Source organism: Haliaeetus leucocephalus, unplaced genomic scaffold (genome assembly GCF_000737465.1).
Source record: "Haliaeetus leucocephalus isolate CR32 unplaced genomic scaffold, Haliaeetus_leucocephalus-4.0 Scaffold162, whole genome shotgun sequence".
Classification (NCBI taxonomy): domain Eukaryota; kingdom Metazoa; phylum Chordata; class Aves; order Accipitriformes; family Accipitridae; genus Haliaeetus; species Haliaeetus leucocephalus.
Genome location: NW_010972598.1, coordinates 11839916 through 11851217, shown reverse-complemented (window position 1 = coordinate 11851217; position 11302 = coordinate 11839916). Strand labels below are relative to the sequence as shown.

At 49.7% G+C, this 11302-nt stretch overlaps 2 protein-coding genes across 2 annotated transcripts in view; both read left to right on the top strand.

Annotated features, from left to right (window-relative positions):
* The first annotated feature begins 1483 nt into the window (after nucleotides 1-1483).
* Nucleotides 1484-8796, top strand: SLC18A1 (solute carrier family 18 (vesicular monoamine transporter), member 1). The gene is made up of 15 exons (XM_010562984.1): nucleotides 1484-1607; nucleotides 1835-2195; nucleotides 2799-2857; nucleotides 3124-3207; nucleotides 3499-3591; nucleotides 3908-3997; nucleotides 4946-4989; nucleotides 5155-5215; nucleotides 5354-5449; nucleotides 7274-7352; nucleotides 7474-7525; nucleotides 7744-7807; nucleotides 7911-8030; nucleotides 8227-8360; nucleotides 8683-8796. Exons 1-15 carry the CDS (start codon nucleotides 1484-1486, stop codon nucleotides 8794-8796), a joined length of 1575 nt encoding a protein of 524 aa, XP_010561286.1.
* Nucleotides 8797-10502: 1706 nt separating this feature from the next.
* MAK16 (MAK16 homolog (S. cerevisiae)) overlaps nucleotides 10503-11302 on the top strand; it is a 4025-nt gene continuing 3225 nt past the window's right edge. Inside the window, exon 1 of the mRNA XM_010562982.1 lies at nucleotides 10503-10604. Within this exon, the coding sequence (XP_010561284.1) occupies nucleotides 10503-10604 (102 nt within the window). The remainder of the gene's footprint in view (nucleotides 10605-11302) is intronic.

The window sequence follows — 11302 nt, the reverse complement described above, 5'->3', positions numbered from 1 at the left end:
TGCCTCCCAGTGATGAATCCGTTCGCTGCCCCTCGTAACCACCCATCGACGGGGCAAAGCAGGCTTCCCCCACAGAGCAGAGGGCTGTGCAGTCCCGGGGCGGCACGTTCGGTGTGCTCAGACCCAGGCAAGAGTTAAGGTGCTAGGAGAGAGATAAGCATTCATGAAAGCCTGGAGAGAGGGTGCCTCTGCTGCAGATAAACATTCCTGCCTCTCTCCTCCCAGTCCCCCTCAGCCCACCCCATCGTCCTGCTCTGACGCAGAGGGAGCTGCAGGGCTGAATGAAACTTGTTTGAGGTTCCAATCAAATCTCCATGGAAGAGGGACACTCATATCCTCTTCTGATAAAAGGTAATCATAAATCCTCCAGGAGCAGCAGCTGCAGACCTCACCGCCTCCCGCAGCAGCAGCCGGCTCCTCGCACCAAGATGGGCTCCAAGGTGAGAGTTTGTTTTCCTCTGCGCCACGCAACAGGTTTGCATTGAGAAGGGGACAGGGTTTGTGGCTTGAGACCTAAGGGCTACATTAGTCTACATGTCTTTATTGTCTATGCTTCCTTCCTCTTTCTCTCTCTCTCTCTTAATTTATATATATACATATCTTCTCTTGCATTAATTCTATTATTTGGTATTTACTAGTACTTGGAGGTACAGTGAGAAAACATCCCCATTTCCCAACTTGGCGACTTGTGTGGCACTCATATTTGAAGATAGAGGTTTTGGACAGTTTGCTTTTTTAAATTAAAAATTGATAAATATCATTGCCTGGGATTTTAGGAAACCACAGGATTATTGGAAAGAGTGATAACTCAGACTCAGCTCCATTCATTTTGCCACTTAGTCTCTGAAGTGCTTAAGAGCTATTTGGCTAGTTGTTTGGTTGGTTTAGTGCAAATTTCTGATTGATATTTTCGGTGTGACTGAGCAAGCAATCTTCTCTCAGCCCCTCTGAAGCCCTGATCTTAATCACATATGTTAGGCTTTTAAGTCCTGTATCTTGCCATGACATTTCAATTAGGTCAAATGAAAAGACATGTAAGGTAAATGAATTTCCTTTGAGACCAAATTTAATCTCCAAAGAACAAACATGGAGTAAAAGATGTAGAGATTACCACAGATAAGCTACCGGCTTGATGTGCGCTTTGAGTCTTTGGAAGAAGACTTAAATGATGCCTTGAGGCAGGTACAAGATGTCTCAGGAGAGTGGAAAGGGGTTAGAGCGCACTCCATCTGCAACTTTAAATGCAAGCTTGATAAAACCACGGTCTCTGACAGCAAAGCTGGTGGTCCCAGCTCCTAGGGAACAGCACCCAGCTCTTGGAGGACACAGGCGCTAAGTGACCTCAGGAGTTGCTTTCTCGAGGGAGAAGCCATGAGCTGTGGGAGGTTGTAACGCGGAGTGTTTTCTTTAAAGGTTATAGGAGACCTTCAGCCCTGAAGACCAGGAGCCAGCAGGACCCAGGCTGAGCTCCCGGCTCTCGACCATGCCTCCGGCTGCCGAACGCGAGCCCTGGCGCTGGCTGGCAGCAGGCAGAGCGTCGCGGAGGCTGGTGCTGGTGGTGGTGTTCGTCGCGCTGCTGCTGGACAACATGCTGCTGACAGTCGTGGGTACGGCGTCCGGCTCTCGCTGTGCTCTTCGGGTGCCGCCTCGGGGTTTAAGCGCCTCGGTCGGTCTCTGGTTGATGCCGCAGGGTCCCTGCGCAGGGAGAGCCATGGGGAGGGCTGGGAGCTTCCAGGACACTGACATTTGGCCAGCACCATTCAGTTCAGCTGTGTGCTGAGCCAGAAAGTGGAGTAAAATCACTAACTAATCCCTTCCCTGGCTTTTCTTCCAGTACCGATCATCCCCACCTTCCTTTATACAACAGAATATGAAGGCACCAACGGCTCTGTTGCCCCAGCCCGGACTGAGCCGGCTCCTCCAGCCTTGAAGGCTCCTCTTTTCTCCTCCATGTTCTCCTATTTTGACAACACCACGGTGACTGTCTTGGGCTCCACCAGCACTGAGGAGCTGGTGAACGGGACGGAGAGCAGCCGCCTGCCGCAGCCCCCCCCCAGCAGCCCACCAGTGCCGAGCGGCTGCCCGGAGGGCGAGGAGTTCCTCGCCAAGGAAAATGTCCGTGTGGGTCTGCTGTTTGCCTCCAAGGCTCTCATACAGCTGGTGGTCAACCCAGCTGTGGGTCTCCTGACCAACAGGTAGGTCAGAGACCTGGGTTTGTACCGGGGTGTAAGCCCTTCAGGGACAGGCAGCTCCTGAACCATGGAATTACAGGAGCCGGTGGGTAGAATAGCAAGGAGGAGAATATATGCATCAAGATAAGCATGAATTTTACCTTTTCTAAAAGCCTACAAATGGCTTGCAAGTTTATATGACAACATAAGCCTCACTAATGCTCTCTTCAGGTGCAGACAGATGCTATTTAATACCAGTAACCATCAAATAAACAGAGATTCCCACCCTGCTATGAATATAATGTTCAGATTTTCTGCCCCTGAGTATTTCTTTGCCTTTGTCTCTAGAAGACACGTGTGAGGGGTGCTGGGCTCATCTCCACGTGGTCTGGGTGGGCAGATGAGTTGGCAAAACAGAGCGGTGTCTCTGGGTGTGCTTTACAGTATTATCTGAGGGCACTTAGACACTGGGTGCTTCCTTGAACAGCACTCACGGGCACATCCGCACGTTCAGGAGATGCTCGCCAGCCCACAGAGATCTGTGTGTAAAGGCTGGGCGGCAAGACCAAATCTCAAGCTGGAATGAGGAATCCTCCCTGAGATCGTGCCTCTTTTTCCCCTTTCCAGGATAGGATACCACATCCCCATGTTCATCGGATTCACCATCATGTTCCTCTCCACAGTCAGTGAGTATTGCCCTTCTGGCGGCCCTTCCTACACAGCAGCACAGGAGAAAAGACTTTGGTCTGTGCCTGCACTGCTGTCCCCGTGCTGGAGAAAGGAGTGAGAGCAGAGCAACCAGTCTCAGAAATCGGTGACAAGAAAGGATGAGCAGCACCCTGCCCCCTCCAGCACCCAAACTGGTGCAAGCTGAGGCTGCTCTTACCCTCTGCAGGGTTTTAACGCTCAGTCCGCAGTTCTGCCTGATGCCATCTCTCTCCTTCCTCCGCAGTGTTTGCCTTCTCAGGCACCTACACCTTGCTGTTCATCGCCCGAGCCCTCCAAGGCATTGGGTCATCATTCTCATCAGTCGCAGGTAAATGGGTAAATGTTTTAGCTATAACTTAGTCTCTGCGTTAGCTCCCCTTGTCTGGGTCCAGTTATTGTCTTGGGAATGATCAGCAGCGCAGACAAACTAAGTGCCTTCCTCGGCTTCAAACTCCTCCTCCTCGCTGCACCTGCCTGGCTGCTGCAGGGGGTGCACCCCCACAGCCCAGCTGGCAAGCAGATAAAGCCCCCCCCAAAACCCAGGCTGCTTTCAGAGAGGAGCCCCACCACCACAGCACCAGCCAGCCTCACGTGGCCTCCGCTTTCTCTCTGCTCCCAGGCTTGGGCATGCTGGCCAGCGTGTACACGGACGACTTCGAGAGGGGCAACGCAATGGGGATCGCTCTCGGAGGCTTGGCCTTGGGTGTGCTGAGTAAGGAAACCTTGCTCCCAATGGGGTTTACATCAACAGCATCTCCGGAGCTTTGTTGGCCATCACCTACGGCTTCCACCTGCCTGCCTGTGCCCCTTCCCCAGTGGCATCCCACGGGCATGGCTGGCCTGTCCTCCTCCCTCCCTCTGCCCACTCTCCACGGCCACTGCCCACGGGACCCGACACCTTCCCACCACCTTCACCAAACACCCGCCGGGGGATTCAGGGAAAACCACGACGGCAGGAGCCGAGCGCTGCTGCCCAGGCGCTGGGGACGGTGGCACTGCCGCTGTGTGACCCAACCTTTCCCTTGCAGTTGGGGCCCCCTTTGGGAGCGTGATGTACGAATTCGTGGGGAAATCGTCTCCCTTCCTGGTCCTGGCATTCCTCGCTCTCTTGGATGGAGGTGAGAAGCCAAACGGTTTAATCCTACCAAAAAAAATAACATGGGAAAAGACTGAAATGCAGACATTTCGGGGAGAATCTTGTGTGAAGGAAGAAGCACATTAATACAACACGGGTGATATCATCAGCACTGGTTGCTCTGTTATTGCTAAATCATATGTTTTCTACCACCAGATGATTGACATAGTAATATAGTAAGAATTAGTCCCTCATTACTTAATAAACCCCCTGATTGCTTTAATGGCTTAAATAGCACATTCAGTAAAGCTCTTTGAACTGTGAATTCTTTGTGAAAGGCACTCTTGTCTGCAGCCTCTTCACCATGCCACGAAGGAATTAGACTTTGCCAGCATAAATGGCGAGCGATCCTTGTTCTTTCTCTGATAGCTGTATTACAGATGCAGGCCATGAGAGCCTTCAGAGTGTAACGGCAACGTTACAGACAGCAGAAATGTGCATTTTTAGTGGGAAGTATTAAGCTAATTAAATTATAGTCACAGCTACCATCTTTGCCTAGATGTAATGCAAGACATCTTTAATGAAGCATGTAAGAGCTTTTGGAAGATGAAACGTAGGTCCCGTACATGTGAAACTTCCTTTTGTAATCCTATTCTTTTCCACATCTAATTTCTGTCATGCTCTAGTTGTGGCTCCGCAGCAGGCAGCTGGCAGCCTGACGGAGAGCATTTGCATATTTGACTGCCTCGTGGGTCGACAAAACAATTCTAACACAGTCCACTTCAGGGAGTTTTGCTGCTCGCTCCCATGGGAGCAGAGCTGGGACTCACCTCTCCCCCTGCCCGCTTGAACGATGGCCCCAAACACAGTTACTGCATCCCCAGGGGCTCTGCTGATGAAAGGGGTCGGGCTGAAGGAAAAGCCAGAGGGAAATGTGGATTGAAGGGATGCTGCCTCCAGAAGTAAGCTAACATCAGTGTTTTCTTCCCAGCTTTGCAGCTCTGCATACTGCAGCCCTCTAAGATCTCCCCAGAGGTGAGTACAGACGGGTGCGCATACGTGAGCGGGTGCCATGCGGCGTGAACGAAGCGGGCGCGCGCTCCCCCGGGGACGAGGGCTGTGCAGGCACCCAGCCGCGGATGGGTGCGAACGCACACGCAGTTCTCCACCAACGTAACCCCCTGCTTTGCCATCCTGCAGAGCACCAAAGGCACGCCGGTGTCCACCCTCCTGCGAGACCCCTACATCCTGATCGCTGCAGGTAAAGGCGGTCGTCAGCACGCACCGCGCTCCTCTTTGTGCACCTGCGTCTCCTGATTAAAGAGATTCACTCGTGCCTGCTCGAAACAGCAGCAAAAGGTGGCTAAAACAGAGCATTTCTCCCTTTTCTCCCCATCAGGAGCCCTCTGCTTCTCCAACATGGGGGTGGCCATGCTCGAGCCCACCTTGCCCATCTGGATGATGCAAACCATGTGCTCCCCGAAATGGCAGCTGGGTAGGTGTTGTGCTTTGCAGCCTCCACTCCTGAACAGCTGCTTGATATAATTTAGCTAGAACCGGTCCTGCTTTGGCACTGTGAGATGGATTGAATAATCTCTTATATCATTCTAAAAAAGAAGAAAACATATGCCCTCACCCGCACAGAGTGAGTGATCCCAGGCTGCGCGTTGCTCCAATTTCAGCTGGAAATGTCCTTAGTGGTAGCTATACAATGTGTTTTTCTCTATTATTGAAAAAATTGTATGGAATCAGACTCCCCACAAGAGCAATAACGGTGGAAGAAAGGCTGTTGTGTGCATGGGAAGCCTGTTGAATCCCGTCTTCTGCAGGGCAGATAATGGTATCGTGCTGGGCTGAAATCGTGGCAGCCAGATGGGTTTTGCAGAGGCAGCTCTGAGTAAAACAAGGCCATTTAGAGAGTCCCAGGCAGGACAGGATGGTACGTGCTAATTACCAGCTGCCTAGAAAATGTGATATGGAGATAACATTGTCTGTGTTTGCTACGAAAATAAAAACTAATTGTTATAAAACCCAATTGGCTGAGGAATGACCAGGGGGGTGCCCCAGGCTACACTTAGATCCCAAATTGAATTGCAGCCTGGGAGCAGGAGAGCTGAGAGCGCTTCTAATCAAGTTATCCTCTGGTCAGGCAGGAGCATCCATTCTGATAAGAGCCTACGATGCTTCTCATGAGCAAGTGATTGAGCAAGGATGGACAAGGGTAAAGCAGCGTCCCAAGTATTCTGGCAGTGGGGAGAAGGGACAGTGTAGCTGCATGGTAACCACAAATGTCACAGGCTGAGAAAAGCACTCAGGGCTGCCCCTGTCACCACTGAACTGAAGGGCAACCTCTGAGGTGACTTAGCAGGACCCAGAGGTCAGTAGACATCAAAGAACATCCCAAATATATTCACTGGATTTTCGGGTACCTGAGATTTGAGAGCAGTTTGAATTTAGACACAGTTCAACTGCAAGCCACCCATCTCACAAACTATTATGAACTCAAGGGGCTTCTTTGTTTGTATGCTCGGTTTGCCCACTCCCATAATTCTAGAAAAAAAAACAAAACCACCAGAAGAGCTTGGACTAAACCTGCAGGATTAACCGTGTTCTGTAGCTGTTAAAGAGAGGAAAGAAAATCAAACACAAATCAGTGTGTTTCAATAAGGAAGTTGTCTTAGTGAAATGGAGCTGTTCAGTTTTATTTATAGTTGGCGGGAGAGTATATTAAAAATAAACAACTGGTAAATCAGCAAACAGTGCAAATATTTAATTTTGACTACATAATGATCCCCAAGCTTTTTACTTAAGCAGTTATTTTATTCCTCTTTATTTAGTAAGTGAAAAGCAGAAGGCAAGGGGAGAAAGGTGGAAAAGGAAGAAACTACGACAGGAGAGAAGGACGAGCTTATTAAAACAGTGGGGACAAAAAAGTTCTGCATTTAGCTTCTGGTTGTCTCACAGATCTTGTGAGTGAATCACTGCACCTCTGCGTGCCTCAGTTTCCCACCCCATCAAAAGCAAACACATTTTCTATGTCTCCCTCTGTCTTCATAGCAGGACCCCCACCCTTCTACAGGGGATGGAGGAAGGGGGCAGCCAGCGCAGCCGTGACACGGAGCAATGACAGTGGAGGACACAGACAAGCACCGCTGCATGGATGGGCACCCACAGAGTGGGCGCTGGACATTGGCTTGCCTTGCTTGGCTCATGATATTCTCCGAATGAGAGAGGCAGCTAGAAAAGTGAACATTTTTGCAGATCCCCTGTATTTGCTTGGGGATGACACACTCTTTTTTACTGTTTCTCTGTCTCCCAGGGATGGCCTTCCTCCCTGCCAGTATATCCTACCTCATCGGCACCAATCTCTTCGGGATTCTGGCTAACAAAATGGGCCGGTAAGTGGAACATAAAAGATTTCAGCTCAACCCAGCCCAGACCTGCGCTTTCAGCATGAATTATGCTCGTGGTGTTGTACACACCAAGAACATCTGCCCTCTAACTGTGGCCTCGTTGCAGGTGGCTGTGCTCCCTGATTGGCATGGCTGTGGTGGGAGTTAGTCTCCTCTGTGTAAGTAGCCCAAGACAATTTCAAGACCTTTCTGTAGAGGGATCAGCAGGGGCAGTGTGGGCAAGAGTACTGAAACCAGGTTACGTGCCCAGCAGTCAGTAGATGATCAGTGGTTGCGCGTGTGTATCCGTTTTGCAGATCTATGTTACGCCTGCACAGCTCAGCAAGCTCTTCTCACCTTATTCATATACTCTCTCTCTCTCTCTCCCCTCTCAAAGGTACCTCTGGCCAAAAACATTTACGGGCTGATTGGCCCAAATGGTGGGCTTGGCTTTGCCATAGGTAAGCTGTTGGTGTTCAGGCTGTGCAACACAGATCAAATGCAGCTCTCTCCGCTGCCCTCGGAGAAGGCGATGACTGATCAGGTCCTTCTTGCTTTGGGCAGGAATGGTGGACTCCTCCATGATGCCTACCATGGGTTACCTCGTGGATCTTCGCCACACCTCTGTCTACGGCAATGTCTATGCCATAGCTGACGTCGCCTTCTGCATGGGCTTTGCGATCGGTATGGAGGAACTCTTACTCGTGGGATGACGTACTCAGTGTGTATCTCACTCAGTTTATCACTCCCTTTCCTCCACCCAGAGTTCACTGCACAGAGTCTGCAACCCAGCCACCGTAGATTCACAGACCTCCTCCAAACTGGAAAGGAACCTTTTGCTCCCTGTCATCTTAGCCTTTTTTAATCTTTAAATTTGCAGGTCCATCCACAGGTGGTGCGATTGTACGAGCTATTGGGTTTCCCTGGCTGATGATCATCATTGGAGTTATCAATATCGCTTACGCTCCTCTCTGTTGGTACCTGCGCAACCCTCCCGCTAAGGAGGAGAAGATTGTGAGTTTAAGTATACCTTATTCCATTAAAGTATAGGGGATTAATAATCCAGATATTTGGGGGGGGAATTACAATAAATTTAAATTTGCCAGGGATTATGTCTTCCCTCTTGGGCTCCACTCTGCCCTCAAAAAAGGGACAAAAACCTCAGACAATAGAGAAAATTTTAGAACTATGGTCCTTTCCCTAACTCACAGTTTGTATTTCCTGGGCAAAAGTTGTTGGCTGCTTTGGCTTTCTCTAAAAGGGGTAATGCTCCTGTTAACTATTCAAATTAATCACCATTTTTACTAAAGCATGATTTCTTCTCTCCTTTACCCAGGCAATCTTAAGCCAGGAATGCCCCATGCAAACCAAAAGCTACACCACTCAGAAAACCCTGCGCGATTTCCCTCTCACAGATGACAGTGATGTGGAGGCAGAAAATGCAGAATAGCAAGTGCAAGGATGCATGCCCTGTTTTGAAGCTAATATTATGCTAACAGAACATGGATGTATTAGCACCCAAGAATAACCCAGCCGCCCCCAAGACTTGTGGACACAGGATGGACACAGGCTGTATCGCTGACCCGTTCTCTCGGCCATGCAATCCACAGCAGGGAGCAGAGACCCAGGATTTAGAGACTCTATCCATTTAGTTAAGCCACTCATTTGCTGTGTGACTTCTAGGCAAGTTACCCAAACTCACTACATCTCATCTGTAGAAAAAAGGTACAAAGATGAGGAGAATCATATCAACCTGTCCTGCAGGACAATATTGTCTTGGGCACAGCCTCCTCATGCAGTAGGGGATAACACCAACATCTCTCCCAGATGAGTCCTGTGGCATTTGTCAATGTCTTTAAAGCGCTTACTGTTCTTGAAAGAAAAGCACTGGAGAAAATGAAAATTAAATCAGCAGCATCAGCTTTGAGAGATTTCTTTCTCCAGAATTCTGCTATAATCCCCAGCACGAAACCTTTCTGTAACAACAGGGCGCTATCCGTCTGTGTCACTGCCAGTCCGTCAATAAAGATGTCACTGTACTGCTAATGTGCTCCACACTCCTCTGAAGACAGTTAAAAAACCCCGTTCATTGCTGTCTCGGTATAGCTTTATGTGTTGTGCTCTTTATGTGCTACTTACAGCTGCTTGTCTGTCTCTTCCACCATCCATTACATTAATTATTTGAAGAACTCCAAGAAATTCAGGTAGAAATAAGGCTGAAAGCAGTTTTAGACTCTTAGACACAGACTCAGCCAACAAAGCTAGTTAGATCCCTTGTGATTATAAGTGACTAATAGAGCATTTTTAAAAATCCCTGCCCCTCAGCTGAGATGGGGCAACAGGCTGTGTTTGTGATCCTAACCCATCGCAATGAGAAGTACAATAGATTGATTTAATTGCCCTTTTGCAATTTCCTGGCCACAAGTTTAGAAAGAGAGCAGCTGCGCTGTTAACAATAATTATTGAGTATAATGGTCTGTAAAAGTATGTTACGGTTAAGTAAGAGAAAGAGTGAAGTAATAGAGGTACCAAATTAATTTTGTAAGTATCAGAAAAATTCCCGTGATCTTATTTTTTCCAGTGAAACCTCAAACTTACAGCTTCTCTGGTTCCACTGTTGGCAGTTTATATAAACTCATTTCTGTCTTGAATGAGCAGTTGTGTAATGCACAGCCATTTCACTTGCCAGAAAGAACAGATGATTCACTGCTCTGGAGCCCCAGCAGCACAATGCAGATGCGCTTGCCAGCAGGGAAACAGGAGGATAATAACAATTCATCAAGATTTGGTACCTTATGACTCATTACCAAAGGTCATAAATGGCTATTGTCAGGCAATCCCACATCCACGGTGGGCCCATTGCCCCTCGCTTTGCACATACAAGATGAAATTATATTTCTTAGGCTGACTGGAAATGACTAATGCCAAGCCTGTTCTCAAAAACTGGTTATTTTTATCTTCCACCTGTTTCCCTGCTTTGCCAAGAATAAAAGGAAAAATGTGTTTGCTTTCTGTGATGGAAGGAAAAGAAGTAAGCCATTCTATTTGGGGATCTATTCACACCTCCACAGTGCACCTCCCTGTTAAATATTACCTCTAATCCCGCCTGCGTGCCCCATGGCTGGTTGCTCTGGAAATCCACCCCCTGCGAGCACCATGAAGGCAGACGAGCCTCTGGTTCCTGCAAGGCGGGCTCCTCGCCAGCCGGCCCTTCCCAGGCGCCTCACCCAGCAGCGCTTCGCTGCTCCGATCAGCAACGCAAGTCAGGCTCTTTCCTTCGGCATTGGCAGCTCAGACTTTTTTAATTAATAAATTAGTTGCAGTGCCAATGATGTCGATGGAGTTTCTCTGCTCTGAGGGAAGAATTAGGTCGTCATCTTTGCATCAAATGACCTGGTATTTTCACCCATCCTGCTGCAGAAATGCATCTTCTTGAGCACATTAGCAGCAACATGAACAGGTACTGCTAGCTCTGCTGCTGGGGGACACACGTGAGGGGTCTTGGTAGCTGTGAACGAAAGGGCTTTATCCCTTTGGGCCCAGAGCCTGCAAATAAACATTTCCCTCGCAGCTTCTGCAGTGCAAAATTAAACAGCACGGGTCTGCACGGCGGGGGCTGACGGTACGGGCCGCCCCGTCCCTCACCGAGGCAGCTGCCATTTCCTATTGCGAAAAGCAGGGAGGAGAAATGACAGAGCAGTCGGGGCCCGAGGCCGGGCCCTCCCCTCTGCCACCCCCCTGCTGCCTCAAGCAAAACAACAGGCCTCGACGCGGCTGCCCAGGCACAACGCACTTTGACAGGGCTCCAGGCCGGCGGGCGCCGGCAACAGGCCACGATAACCTCTCAGGTTTATGAGCCACAGGTTTATTTCCCCCCGCCAACGGCCGAGGCACCGCTGCGGCCCTACGGACAGCGCCTCCCCGCGCCGCCGCCCTGACAGCGCGGCCCCCCCCCC

What these genes read in the sequence shown, in the direction of transcription:
- SLC18A1 (XM_010562984.1), top strand. Translation starts at nt 1,484, where the DNA reads ATGCCTCCGGCTGCCGAACGCGAGCCCTGGCGCTGGCTGGCAGCAGGC. An exon ending in CCTCTAAGATCTCCCCAGAG is followed by an intron (nt 4,990 to 5,154) that starts GTGAGTACAGAC and finishes GCCATCCTGCAG; the next exon opens with AGCACCAAAGGCACGCCGGT. An exon ending in CTGGCTAACAAAATGGGCCG is followed by an intron (nt 7,353 to 7,473) that starts GTAAGTGGAACA and finishes GCCTCGTTGCAG; the next exon opens with GTGGCTGTGCTCCCTGATTG.